Here is a 15,073-nt window from a genome sequence, read left to right as displayed (position 1 = left end):
TCTTTCCACACACTCATCTTCTCGATGGGCAAAGGTTCCATAACTTCCGACAGACTGCAGTGAGCTCTCTAAAGGGACTGATATTAACCGCCTGTTCTGGTGACAGTGGGCTAGTACCAACAGTCACCTGACCAGGTAGTTCCCATTTCCAGTCATAGAAAGCCAAGGTCATATGATGTGTCCACTCCCTCACCTGATCAGCAAGTCACGCACTTTGTCAGCCTCTGGGAAAAGGTCCCAGACTTTTGCATTCATTTTCTCGTTGATTATGAATGTCCGACATGTCTTCCAGTCACCCATCTTCATGGCCTTGGAGGCTGCAACCACATGCTCCCGCATACTCTCCGGGGGACCTGAGTGGGGTGAAAACAAGTTACTAATAGTGAGATTATGGAATGCTATCAGAGTGCAGAGTGTTAGGCAAGATTGCATGCAGTAACCCTGTGGGAGAATACACCAGTCTTGTACTATTGGTATTGGGTAACTGTTACGAAGAATTCTCATAAATGTGCCAATTCCTTCCACCTTAGAGCCCTCCAGCTGTTTTGCTAAACTTTGGGACTTTGAACTTTTAAATCTGTGCGTTTTACTAGTGTTTTCTTTGGTTATGGAGTTTTAGACAACTCCATAGGCATCTTTTCATTTGTGTCACGCAGCACCCTCAGTGCAGTGACACAGGGAAGCCTTTTAGGCAGTCCCAAGGTTTAAATACCTTCTCTTGGATCAACTACTGTCTCCCAGAGTGCTGGAGGGTTACTTAGTGTCCCCTGTGTATAGAAACTCATGTAGCAGTCAAATGTTACATTTTCCTCTCAAAATGACTGGTGGCAGTGGTTTTACAACAAACTACCATGATTTTTCCCGACCGCAAACACTGGTAGCGTTAAATCGCGGTAGCCGTGTTTTTCAAGATGGCGTCTGTGCCCCCTTTGTTTAAACAGGTTCTGGTCTTTTTTCACCATTTCTTTTTTGAAAAGGTCCTTTTAGAGTTTGTCTCTGCGCCCCAAACCAGGTTTGGTCCTTTTGTTCATATGCCTTTGGCAGGCTTCAGGACTGAATACCACCTCTGGCGCCTGTGTGTCTGGGGTGGGCAGGAAGTGAGGGAGCTGCCTGAAATTCCCTGTGCTTAGTCTCCTAGGAGACAAAAATGCACTTTGGTGTGATTGGCTGGCTGTCCGGCAAGGACAGCCACCCTGCTGGGTGAGTGGCAGCTAGGCTGGAATGAATGGGAGGCAACTGGATAACAGGCGAGTCTCTTGGCTTGGAAGTCAGAGTCGACCACTGGAACAAAAGAACCGAAGACAAGCTGGAAGAGGACGGCTGCTGCAACTCCTGGACCGTTGGTTTGCCGGTGAAGTCCTGCTGCAGGTCTGAATCGCCAAGTTCATCTCGACAGAGAAGCCCTTCAAGGAGAACTTGGGTGGGACCAATTAACTCCTAAGCCACCTGGACACCATTCCCGGAACTGGTTGCATTTTCCTCAGTGTGCTGCAGGAAACCAAATAGCCAGGGAGAAGGACACCAGTTTGTGTGCTGGACTACAGCTACCGGAATTGAAGAGTTGCTGTTGCCAGCTTTTTGACCAGTCCCAGTGCAGGAGTCCCCCGATGTCCTCCCTCTTGACCCCACAACTGAGGCTCAGGAACAGTGAGATCGCCAGGAACCGCCACATATTTTTCTTCATTGTAAGGTACTGTGAAAACCGACAGAGAACTTACCTCTCTCTGCGAAAGTGCTTGAAACTTTGGCAACTTGCAAGCCTAGTCAGCTTGTGACCCAACATATGAACCTCTCTTTTATGAACTACTTCTGAGAACTTTGGCAAAGACTTTTCCGTTTAACTTCCAGAACTGCTTTATCCTATACAAGACTTTAGCCCATGGCTTTGGCCTAACCTATTGCATTGAATCAACTCCTCTGGGGAACTCAAACTATTTGCACTATTTAAGAGTAACTAATATTTGATTTATTAATGTATGCCTTTTTGCTCCTCCTTCAAATGCTCTGAATGCCATTTTGCTCCTCCTTCAAAGTAGTTTAAATGCCTCAGATCCTGATATTGTGAAGTACTGAAATATATTTGTGTGATATAGATTTCCTCCTTCTAGTGAATGTTTTCTAACTGTGAAATAAATTTGTGTTTTATTAAGAAACCTGGAGTATAAGTCTATTTGAATACTTGTAATTAACATCCTTACAGCTCACATTCCCTCTTGAGATAAGCCTGCTCAGCAACGCTACCACAAAAACTGTGTAGTACAGACTTATACCAAAGGTTGGTTTTGCTTACACCTGTAGTCCTAGTTGTATGTAGTAGTCCCAAAGGGTACTGCATACAAACTTTGCCCAACAGTAACCCACCTATTGGTATGGGTCTGTACTACACAAGTTGGTAGTGTGACTGAGCAGCCAGACTTACCGCAAGAGGGGTAAATGGGAGCTGTAGAGCTGTTGCATCGAAATCCACACATACAAGTATCCAAATAACACTTACACTGAAGGTTTTCTGGTAAAATAATTATTTAACGGTCAGTTTTAAATAAGCATTCTTTAAAAAGAGCAATGTGCAACAATAAAAAAAAACTTCATACCACGTTCTCACAATCAAGATTAGCAAGTAGATGCTTGTTAGAGATGATTCATACACTAGTCTTACACCCTGAGGTGACTTCAATTACTAGGACAGTGTTGGCATTTATATATGAATTTTTACACTTAATAGAATTCTGAGGTTGTGGAAAAGGTTAGGGAAAAGGTTAACAGGTTCTCGGAGAATGTGAGCACTTTTCAATCTCCCAATGAAGTCTAGAAAGAATATTTCCCAGCAATATTTAGTTAAACCAAGGCAAACCAATGTATAACCTATGATGGACAGTTAGAATCAAAGTCAATGGGTCAGAAGAGTCTGCAGGGAGCCAGAACAGTCAGTCTATTTGAACAATGTCTATGGAGCGGAGGAACTTCTTAGATAGCACAAAAGTCTTGCAAAGTTAGAGAGTGGTAGAAAATCACTGTTGGGCCACTAGTGGTTAGGCTTGTGAAAGGTAGAGCTGAGAACAACTCTGCAAAAATGCAGCTACTGCAAGTCTCAAATGAGAATGCAAGCTACAGACAAAAGAGGTAAATACCCCTTAGTCAGCACAGTACCTGATTTTAGAAGAGGATCCAGCTGGCTTCAGTTCTGGTTGCAGTCTTGCAGATCCTGGGTCTCAGTCGTGAGGACAAGGGGGAGGACGTCTGGAGGACTCCTACACTGCAGTTCGAAGGTCATCAGCGGATACAGGCTCTTTTCAGTTCCGAGGCACTTCGCTGTTTCAGCAATCGGCAAATAGCACCACTGCGGATGTTGGACACTTGGACTTTCTTCACTCCTTGAGTCCAGCATTCTCGTGAGGTGACTAGAGCTTGGGTCATCCTGCTGCAGGAGGGTACCGAGGAGCTTCAGTCCGGCTTAAAAACGATGCACTCGACTGCACATTTCTCAAACCCGGCACTCGGTTCCAGCAGCAGCAAGGCAGTACAGCCAGTTGGGCAAGGTCCTCCAAAGTCATGGGGGTAGTTGGTCCCACTAACCCAAGGGAAGAAGTCGTTCTCGTCAGGGCTTCTCTATTCGATTCGGAAAAGCAGTTTCAGCTCTGCACAGCACAGCAGCAGGGCTTCACCGGGGAGGAGGATGCAGCAAGCTTCTCTTCACAATTCCTTCGTTGGATGTTTCGTCCAGTGGTCTACTGTCTTCTGTCCAAGAAGACTCACCTTTTAAGGGGGTTTCTCCCATACAAGCACAGCCTAGCTGTCACTCTCACAGCAGGGTGACTGTCCTGCAAGGACAACAAGCCAATCACGACTGGGTGCATTCAGGTTACCAAGGAGACTAAGGACAGGGAGTTTCGGGCACCTCCCTCGCTGCCAGACACACTGGAGCCAGAGGCGGGTTTCAGCACTGAAGCCCGCCAAAGGCAAAACAAACACTAGGGTAAAACCTGGTCTTACGTGCCGAGTAAAACCTCACAATTAAGAAATGGTGGAAAAAGAAGACCGGGCCATTTTGACATGAGGATTCAGCCTGCGGTAGAGAAACACAATGGTAGGAAAATGAAACCACTGCTACCAACCACTTAAAGTCGTGAGGATAAATTAAGGAACACATTAGTTAGCTGTAACTGTTGTTTTCCAGCATGGGTTTGGCATGGATTCACATGCTCATGAATATTCCCCATTGTCAGGCCGACAATCTTTTATTTATTTATTTTTTTAAACGAAGGGGAAAAAAAAAAAACGCAGGCATCACCAAAGGTTAATTGAGATGAAATTCCGACGGAACCTTGGCCATGAAGGAGGGATGCGTCCGCAACACCACCCTCGTCTAGTGGAAAGTCAAATTAGGCTGCTTGCAGGACAGGTACGAGGAAAGCAGTCTTCCAAGAGAGGAACACGATAGGCACTTGATGCCATAGGCTCGAAGGGCCCCTCCCCCCTCCCATGAGCCTAGTCCGCACCACGTCGAGTTCCCACACCGGGGCTGGAGCCTTCATCGGTGGGATTGATCTGAACAGTCCTTTAATGAACTCCTTCACCAGACGGTGCAACCAAAGAGAAGACCAACCGGCTACCTGGTGTAGCTTGAGATAGCTGCCACATGCACTTTGATGGAGGTGTGCGCTAGCCCCAATTTAGCCAACAACAAGTATGGTTGGACTTGGGGGGCCGTGACCCTCAGAGGGTTAATCTTCTGCGACCGGTACCAAGTCGTGCAATGCATCCATTTGTGCCCGTAGCATTTAAGAGTCGACGCCGGCCTGGCAAGGACCTCCCTGCAGTCCGCCGGCAGCTCGTACCTACCGAACTAATGCTGCAGGAGCCAGGCCTTCAGGTTCAGCGATCCTGGGTCGTGGTGCAGGATTGCGCCTCCTTACCTGGCGAGCAGGTGGGCGACCACTGATAGCTTGACTGGAGGTGCCACTGACATGCTGAGACTGCCCGGATACCAGATCTAGCTCTGCCACGCTGGCGCCACAAGTATCATCCTGCACCGACACCATCTGAGTTGACTGATGACTCAGTAGTGGCAACAGGGGAAACACGTAAAGTAACAGGCCTTGCCACAGCAAAGAGAATGTGCCCTCCATGCCCCGAGCTCGGGATACTTGCTGGCGAACCACCGGCACTTGGTCGACGCCACAAAGATCGATCTGGGGACTGCCCCATCTGAGAAAGAGGCTGTCCACATATTCTGTCGAAGCTCCCACTCCTGGTAAGAGTGCAGCACCCTGCTGAGAGTCCGCGACAGTGTTCTTTACTCCCGCGAGGTGAAAAGAAACGAGAAACATCCCCTAGGCAACGGCCCAGTGCCACAGCTCCTGCACCTCTGGAGTGGGCTGGGAACCTGGTGTCTCCCTGCTTCCTGATGTAATACATTGTGGTGCTATTGTCCGTGAAGACCTTCACCACCTTTGAGGGACGGATGATTTGAGGGCCCAAAACAATGCCCGCAGCTCCAGCACATTGACGTGGAGTTCCACCTCCAGGAGCCACAGGCCTCAGGCGTGGAGACGTCCGGTGTGGGCTCCCCAGCCCTCCAGGGAAGCATCCGTTGTGACCATCTCCTGGTAAGGGGGGGGGCTCCGGAAGTCCGTGCCTCTGGCGATGTTGGCGCGCACACCCCAGCACCTTATCGCTCGACGCAACTCCTCATCGAGCAGACTCCTGTCTTTGAAGCTACCTGAATCCAACAGGCGTCCAGGAAATCCTGGAGTGGTCACATCTGCAACCTGCAGAGCCTGATTCAGTAGATGCAAGACAACATCATGCCAAGTAGGGAGTCAATGGTCCTGACTGTGGCGATATTCAGTGCCAACAGCCATTGCATTTTTCCCAAAATGGCAGCTATCCTGTCTCCCGATGGGGCCGCCAGGTAGGAAACATTGTTGAGACTTGACCCCAGGAACAGCACATCCTGCGATGGGAGTCAAGCAGGACTTTGCATAGTTCACAGAGAACCCCAGGTCCTTCAGCAGCCAGACAGTCCTCTCCGTGTGATCGGCTGCGATGCCCGGACAAGCCAGTCGTCGAGTTATAGGTACACATTTATTCCCTGTAGGCGCAGATTAGCCGCCACTGGGGCCAGGCACTTCGGACTGAAGTCGGCGCCCACAGTCTTTACGAAGGGGAGAGCCTTGAACTGGTAGTGCTTCCCCTGTGTGACGAAACGCAGGAACTTGCTATGTTTTTTGTGACTGGGGACGTGGAAGTACACGTCCTCTAGATCCAACGACGACAGTCTCCCTCCTCCAGTTGGCCGAGCACGTGTTGCAACGGGACCATCCTGAATTCTTGGGACTTGATGTACTTGTTGAGTCGTCGTAAATCAAGAATGGGTCTTCTTTCTTACTAGAAGTATCTGGAGTAAAATCCAGTGCCCCGGAGTCACTTTGGAACCAGCTCTATCGGCCCTTATCTTAACATGGCTCGAAGCTCCAACAGCAGCTGAAAGATAGAACACGTTACTTACTTGTAACTGTTCTCCAGCATGGGTCTGGGATGGATTCACATGCTCATGAATCCTCGGTAAAAGAAAAAATAAAAATAAAAAAATCTGTTTCATTTCTGAACGGTCCTAACAACCAATCACTGAGCTCTGGGTCATACTGTCCCAGCCAATGACTACCCACTACATAAGCCCCTCCTCTGGCAGCGATCTTCAGATTTGGTAGCACGGAAAGTGGCAGTAGGACCAAGAGAAGGGCCACAGAGGATTAGCATGTGAATCCATGCCAGACCCATGCTGGAGAACAGCAGTTACAGGTAAGTAACTTGTTCCTTCTCCAGCATGGGGTCTGGCATGGATTCACATGCTCAAGAACAAACAATACATAGTAGTACACACATGCACAACCACAGGAGCTGGCAAGGCTCAACAGAAGCACTGTACTCACCAGGCTCACCTTCAAGCAAACCGGTTGCGCAGCACTGCTTGGCTGACTCTGGACTCCTCCCTGGAATCCCCATCGACGCATTAGAATTTTGTGAAGGTGTGCATCGAGCTCCACGTAGCACCCTGCAGATATCCAGCAGGGACACACCAGACAGGAACGCTGTTGTAGCAGCGATCGCTCTGGTGGAATGGGCTCTCGGATGGCCAGGCAGCAGTCGGTTGGCCAACTGGTGACAGTGAGTGATACAGCCAGAGAGCCACCTGGAAATGGAAGCCTCGGACAAGGCCTTCCCATGGTTCACAGGACCAAAGTACACCAAACCCTGAGAAGTTTTCCTGAAAGTCTTTGTGCGGGCCACATAAAACTTCAGCACTCAAGCCACATCCAGCGAGTGCAAAGTCCTTTCAGCCGGCGACGAAGGCGTTGGAAAAAACACAGATAGCACCAAGGGTTGGTTGAGGTGGAATTCCAAATGAACCTTCGGTATGAAGGTGGGGTGCGTCTGCAGCACCACCCTCGTCTCATGAAAAGTCAAGTAAGGCTGCTTGCATGACAGGGCCTGGATCTCACCTACTCGTCTTGCAGAGGTGATGGCCACAAGGAAAGCAGTCTTCCACAAAAGAAACTTGAGTGGAGCTGAATGCATAGGTTCGAATGGAGCCCACGTGAGCCTAGTCAGCACCACATGAGTTCCCACGCCGGGGTAGGGGCCTTCACCGTCAGGAACAAGCAGAACAGTGCCTTGATGAACTCCTTAACTAGACGGTGCGACCACAGAGAAGATCGTCCCGGAGATCTGGTGTAGCGGGAGATAGCCGCCAGATGTACCTTAATGGAGGCAAGAGCCTGTCCCGATTTCTTTTTTTTCCTTTTTTTTATTAGCATTATTTTCCATAGAAACATTTTAGCTGTTAGATGATACGTTTCCAATCATCAAAAATGATGCAACACTGCATAGTATAAAAAGAAAAAAAGAATAGTAGAAACGAAGAATCAAAAGAGAAGATAGAAAATAAAATCCTTTTATCAATGGTGTAGATTTACATTTTTAACGTTGATACATTTTCCTTAAAATGAAAGTAAACGAAAGATATAAAAAGTTAATCTTTAATTTTCTGCTTGTTTCTACCAATTCAAAATTGATTTGGTCTTTCCTTTTCTCCTCCAGTTTTGCAAATATGATCGACACCAATTCAAGCAGGACAGGAGAAGTTTCCAAATGTCATCTTTGGTTAAAGTTACATTGTTAGCAAAGAATTTTCGTAGTAAGATGAATCGGATTTCACCCACTGCTTAACAATTCATAATCAGATGGCTTAGTGATTCTCGTTTATGGCTGCAAAACCTGCAGCCATAGTCTCTTGCTTCTTTCACTTTACTTGCTTCAAGAATCTCCTTAGTAGGGAATAAATTAAAGCGCAATCTGAGGAATTGCGGTCGTAAGATTGCTGAGGGGAACTTACTCAAATATGGGGGAATGGTTCCTTGTTTACTTAGTGTTGTGCAGTACTTTCCATAGTTTTGATGAGGCCACAAGTTCCAAAGTCTCAATCTAGTCGTCATACAAGCGCCTTTTTACCCAATCTGGATTTTCGATGAGCAAGGTCTCCATTGCACCAATCAAATTTAGTAGGCCACCAAATTTCTCACCCCATTCAACCAGTAGCTTCTCCTTTTTCATCTTGAGGGCTTGGAGAAGTACAGAAAATCCACTTGCAGGTGGAGACAACAGACGCTTCCAGAAAAAAGAACTTCTTCCAGGTCGAGATTGAGGTTAGGGAGGCGAGACCTAGTTCCAGTCAGATCACTGCGGTTGGCATACAGTTTGATAACCCGAGAACTGATCTCCAAAAGAGTCACTCTAGGACTTGCTAGATCTTCCAACTCAACAGGAGTGCGGATTCTGCCCCATAGGTCAAAATGTGGACAGTTCATTCGGTAGAATGTTATTAATGGGGCGAGTGAAAATGTACAGTATCTAGTTTTAGTAAGTCTCGCCTGTGACGATAGCATCTTCACTTTTTGTCTCAGAGCTACTTCTCTAGGGCCCTGGTTGAAGCTCACATTTATGGAAGTTCCGAGGTATGTCATTTCAGTTTCTTGGATTTTCTCTCCGCTCATGTTGCAACCCTTAAACTTAGAGGCTTTGCCTGCTTTCCTACCAAAAGCTAACAGATTTAGATGTGTTTATCCGTGGGTCATTTTCAAGAAGGAAACGTGCCAGAGTTGGAGGCCTATGGGTGTATCGTCAAGGAAAACGACATTGTCAGCATACAATAGTCTGTTTACTGGGGTCCCTGAAATACTTGGTGGAAAGCATCGGATTTGATCGAAAGAGTCTCCCACATCTGAAGTGTACAAATTGACAATAGCAGGTGCTAAACGGCATCCTTGTTTAAGGCCAACTGGTGTCTATCCAGTTTGTCAAATCCCCCCGTTTGTTTAGCTTAATTTGGATTGTAGTATCAGAATGAAGGGCTTCGATTGCTTCACGCAAGTCGACCGGGCACCTGCAAGTATTTAGTTTGGACCATAGCCTATGCCTATTGACTAAGCTTGCGATAGATCCACTGAAGCTAGGTAGATTATCTTACTGTTCTTTTGTGCTGTTCTCAGTTTCAGTGATGTGCAGATAGCTTTTCAAAACCCGCTTGCCAACAGTTGCAGTGGTTAGATTCCCTGCTCCAGTCAGAATCAAAGCTGCAAAAAGTTCAATGACATCCAGAAGGGCGATAGGTCTGTAGTTTGTGGGCAGAGACCTAGTGTTAGGGAGAATGCTAACAAATGTGCCAATTCCACCTTGGGGGGGGGGGGGAGAGAGAAAGAGAAAGAGAAAGAGAAAGAGAAAGAGAAAGAGAAAGAGAAAGAGAAAGAGAAAGAGAAAGAGAAAGAGAAAGAGAAAGAGAAAGAGAAAGAGAAAGAGAAAGAGAAAGAGAAAGAGAAAGAGAAAGAGAAAGAGAAAGAGAAAGAGAAAGAGAAAGAGAAAGAGAAAGAGAAAGAGAAAGAGAAAGAGAAAGAGAAAGAGAAAGAGAAAGAGAAAGAGAAAGAGAAAGAGAAAGAGAAAGAGAAAGAGAAAGAGAAAGAGAAAGAGAAAGAGAAAGAGAAAGAGAAAGAGAAAGAGAGAGAAAGAGAGAGAAAAAGAGAGAAAAAGAGAGACCCTTTTTCCCCACTCCCTCATGTATTTTGAATGCAAATTTTACCCCTTTCTTTTGGTTATGGAATCTAAAAGAAAACTCCATAGGCATCATCTTTCACAATTGTGTCCCATAGCATCCCTCAGTGCAGTGATACAGGGGGTGGAGGGGAGTCCAGATTTCCCAAGGTTTAAATACCTTCTCTGGGATAACCTACTGTTTTCCAGAGCAGTAAAGCGCAATTGACTTTACTTAGCAGTGTACTTGCTAGACCCAGCACACCCCATCTCCAATAGACTGCTGAGGGGTTACTTAGTATCCCGCGTGCCCAACTGCTCATGTAACATTTTTGTGTTACCCTTTCCTCACAGAATGGCTGGTGGCAGTGGTTTTGTTCCGAACTACCATGGTTTGCATTTACAGCAACTGTTTGCAGCTCCGGTAACGCTAACCGTGGGAGCCATCTTTTGCAAAATGGCGCAGAGCCATCTTTGACAAAATGGTCCCTGGTCTTTGTTTTTCGCCATGTCTTTGTAGAAAGGTCCTTCTAGAGAGTTTCTCTGCATGCCAAACCAGGTTTGGTCTCTTTGTTCATTTCGCCTTTGGCAGGCTTCAGGAGTGAAACCCACCTCTGGCTCCAGTGCTTCTGGGGAAGGCAGGAAGTCAGGGAGGTGCCCGAAACTCCCTGTGCTTAGTTTCCTAGGAGACCCAAATCCACTCTGTGGTGATTGGCTGGCTGACTGTCCGGCAAGGCCAGCCACCCTGCTGTGTGAGTGACAGCTAGAATGGAATGAATGGGAGAGAACTGAATAAAAGGTGAGTCTCTAGGCTTGGAAGGCAGAGTCGACCATCGGACGAAGGAACCGAAGAAAAGCTTGAAGAGGACGCCTGCTGCAACTCCTGGACCGTTGGTTTGCCCGGTGAAGCCCTGCTGCAGTGCCAATTTGCCAAGTTCATATCGACAGAGAAGCCCCTGCAAGAACAACATCTCCCTTTGAGTTGGTGGGACCAATCAACTCCCAAGTAAGCCACAGGGACACCCATCTCGGAGATGGTTGAATTTACTCAGAGTTGCTGCAGGAAACCATATAGCCAGGGAGAGGGACACCAGATTGTGTGTGTTACTTTTAACTGGCCTAAAGCTTTTGGAAGATCCTCTGGACTCTCCCCAAAGCAGGACTGACCAAGCCTGACCCCCACATCCCCACCTCAGTCGAGTGCAGGACCTCAGATGTGAGGAAAGTCTACCTCGACAGCCAGGAACCACGCCTATTGCTATTTGCTGTACCACAAGGAGCTGAAACACAAAACAGCCACTGAAAGTAAAGTTTGCCGGTTGCCAGTTTGACTGTGGCAATGCAGGAGTCCCTCGACATCCTCCCTCTTCTCCCCACGACTGAGACCCAGGAACAGTGAGATCTGCAGAGCTGTACAGGAACAGAAGTCTTCAGCTGCATCTTTTCGGCTTTACGAAGGTGCTGTAAAACAAGTTTAAGAACTTACCTCTTACTGTGGAAGTGCTTGTAACTTCTACAACTCACAAGTCTAATCAGCTTGTGGCCCTACATTTGATTCTTCATTTTATCAACGACTCCTAAGAATTTGTGCAAAGACTTTTCCATTTGCTTACCTGAAGTGCTGCATCCTATACAAAGACTTTTGCCCACTGACTTTGACTTGGCCTATTTGAAATGAATGACTCTTCAAAGTGCTATCTGAAAGTATTGGCCCCGCTTATGAATTTGTAATTTCTTGTGTTCTAATAACCTTTGCCTTTTAACCAACTTTTTAAGAGTGTTCTGAATGCCAACAGTAAGATATTAATATCCCCAGTACCCTTGTTACTGAAGTCACCTGTGGGTGTAGGTTGTGTCCGTGGGCCATCCCAAAAGGGTCTTGCCTGATTCAGAAACTCTGAGTGTAAAGAATTGAAGTATATTTGCGTGTTACTATTCTATTGCTCCCTTCTGAAGAAGGCTTTATAACTGACTGATAAATTGTGTAGGCAAGAAACCTTGAGTGTAGGTTTATTTGAATACCTGTAACTGTGAATCTTTGTATAACTCCACTACTGCTCACATTTTCCCTCTTGAGATAAGCCTGGCTGCTCAACACGCTACCAAAACTGTGTAGTACAAGCTTATACCAAAGGTTGGGTTGCCTATAACTGTAGTCATAGTTGCTTGTAGTGTTCCCAGAGGGTACTGCATTCAAACTTTGCCCAACTGGCTATGCAAATCTTAACCAACAGTATCACATTTTTAGTATTGAATGTTATTACCTGTTAGTAGTTATTTATCAATTTGGCCATAAGTAAAAATAATTTTTATACCGGTTTGTCCAAGTGTTCCTTGACTGACTCACTCTGTACTCATTGTGGACCTCTTACAAGGTCACCACCTCTTGAGAATTAGCCTAGATCGCTCGCCTTACTACCTTGAACTGGTTTGGCTACAGCTCCCAATGTTGTCCGTGTTATAATATAGGTTAGCCTTCTATACATCTGTCCACCAGGTTAGAGTATAAAAAAAAAATCAGTCCTAACATTGACTTGAGAGTAATTGATCTAGTTGATTGACAAGGGGTCACATGTCTTCAATCAAGTTTTAAGACCTGAATAGCCGACAGATCTCATCCAGGAAAACCACAAGTATGAGTTGGTGAATTTGGCAATTAAGAGTACATTTATTTGCTAAACTGGAGGGAGTTTGCGCCCTAGTCTATAATTTCTTCACCAGGAATGGGGCAAGGTCCCTTTATTCAGCCGATGAATCCTTTGGCCACCATGATCTCTAGCACATTAACAGAGAACGATCATGTATAAAAAAGCCTCTCACCCAGCAATGGCTGCCGCTCGCCCACACGCAGCTGGTGGTGGAACTGCTTGCTGATCATCCGGCGGCGAGCATCAAACTCGTGGGCTGCCATATAAGGAATCTCGAGAAGCATGGCAGATACCAGGTAAACACACTCTAGAAGCTCTAGGTTGATGTGCATGTGGAAAGGCACCTGCCGCCTCTTCTCTATCTTCTCCTGCTCCTGGTTACGCTCCTGCATACTGCGCATTAGGAGGCCCTGACCCAGCAGCTCCTTAGCTCGGCCACTCGACTGGATATCCAACAGGGCATTGTGGGCATCACGAATCATGCCCTGGCGAAATGCACAGATACCCAGCTGCACCATGGTGCGATTGTAAAGGATCTAGGGAGTGGAAAAGAAAACAGATGTGAGACCGCTTACAGAGAAGCAAGCAACATTGTTATCGGAGAAGGAACTCTGCAGGTCTCGGTTCCCAGGCAGTAAGCAAACAGAAACTGAGCAATCTGACCAGCAAGGAAAATTGTTACACAGCATGCCATGTGAAGAACTTGCTTACCTTTTGCCCCTTTTTAGTGTGCCAATATCCACGAAATTCACCAATGCTAGAGAATGTAAAGTTAAATTCATGTACTGCTTTTCAAGAAAGTTCAGTATGAAAGGGTAACACTGGTTCAGATGGATACTTTATCTACGCTGCAGCGTTGATCTTTTGAAGTGTTCAGCTATGTTAGGCAAAGTTTGTATGCAGTACCTTCTGGCACTACTACACACAATTAGGACTACAGGTGTAAGCAAAACCAACCTTTGGTTTAAGTCTGTATCACACAGTTTTTGTTAGCGAACTGAGCAGCCAGGCTCATCTCAAGAGGGAATGTGCAGCTTGAAAGGGTGTTACAAAAAGGTCTACAATAGCAAGTATTCAGATAGACATTTCTACTCAAGGTTTCTTGGTAAAACAATTATTAATTTATCACACAATCATTTAGAAAGCATTCACTAAATGTGGCAACCAATATTACAGAAAAATTATACTACAATACTGATTACTAAGCAGTTGATCTCCCTTGACGTTGGAGCAAAATAGCATTGAAGTAGGAGCAAAAAGGCATAAATTCATAAAACGAATATTACAGTTACTTTAAAACAGTGCAAATAGTTTCAGTTCACCAGAGGCATTGATACAATGCAATAGGTAGGCCAAAGTCAATGGGCTAGTGTCTTGTGTAAGTAAAAACTGTTCTGGTATTTAAAACGGAAAAGTCTTTGCCACGGTTCTTACAAGTAGTTCACAGAAGAAAGGTTTGTATGTCAGGTCACAAGCTGACTAGGCCTGCAAGTTGCCAAATTTCCACTAATTTTCGCGGTTTGAGGCAAGTTCTCTCGGTCGGGTTTTCACAGTACCTTATTTTGAAGAAAAAGATGCAGCTGAAGACTTCTGTTCCTGGCAGTTCCTGCAGATCTCACTGTTCCTGAAACTCAGTTGTGGGGACAAGAGGGAGGACATCGGGGGGCTCCTGCACTGCACTGGGACGGATCAAAAAAGCTGGCAAACTGGCAAATCTCCCTGGTTAATCCGAACCAGCTCCGAGAGTGGTATCCAGGCGGCTTACAAGTTGATTGGTCCCACCAACTCAAAGGAAGAAGTTGTCCTTGAAGGGGCTTCTCAGTCGAGGGGAACTTGGCGATTCGGACCTGCGCAGGGCCCGACCGGGCAAACCAACGGTCCAGTAGTTGCAGCAGCCATCCTCTTCCAGCTGGTCTTCGGTTCTTTCGTTCCAGTGGTTGACTGCCTTTCAGTCCAAGAGACTCGCCTTTTATTCAGTTTTCTCCTATTCATTCCAGCCTAGCTGCCACTCACCCAGCAGGGTGGCTGTTCTTGCCGGACAGTCAGCTAGCCAATCACACCAGAGTGCATTTGGGTCTCCTATGAGACTAAGCACAGGGAGTTTCGGGCATCTCCCTCACTTCCTGCCCACCCCAGACACTCAGGTCCTGAAGCCCACCAAAAGGTGTAGAAACAAAAAGGGAACAAACCTAGTTTGGCACGCAGAGACAAACTATAGAAGGATCTTTCCAAAAAGAAATGGCGAAAAAAAGCAGACCAGGACCCGTTTAAACAAAAGGGGGCTTAAGCGCCATATTGAAAAACATGGCTCCCGTGATTTTTAGCTACCAGTGTTCGCAGTC

The 15,073-nt window shown here is 46.5% G+C and overlaps 1 protein-coding gene across 1 annotated transcript in view; it reads right to left on the bottom strand.

Annotated features, from left to right (window-relative positions):
- The window catches only part of EIF3CL (eukaryotic translation initiation factor 3 subunit C like), a 384,931-nt gene that overhangs the window by 89,571 nt on the left and 280,287 nt on the right, over positions 1-15,073 (bottom strand). The window contains exons 16-17 of the mRNA XM_069652105.1: positions 12,904-13,267; positions 194-353 (exon numbers count right to left, since the gene is read on the bottom strand). Coding sequence (XP_069508206.1) covers positions 194-353; positions 12,904-13,267 — 524 coding nt within the window. The remainder of the gene's footprint in view (positions 1-193; positions 354-12,903; positions 13,268-15,073) is intronic.

Source organism: Ambystoma mexicanum, chromosome 3p (assembly GCF_040938575.1).
Source record: "Ambystoma mexicanum isolate Mex_15411 chromosome 3p, UKY_AmexF1_1, whole genome shotgun sequence".
NCBI lineage: Eukaryota > Metazoa > Chordata > Amphibia > Caudata > Ambystomatidae > Ambystoma > Ambystoma mexicanum.
Note: the sequence above shows the minus strand (reverse complement) of the source record. Positions and strands in the feature narration are given on the sequence as shown.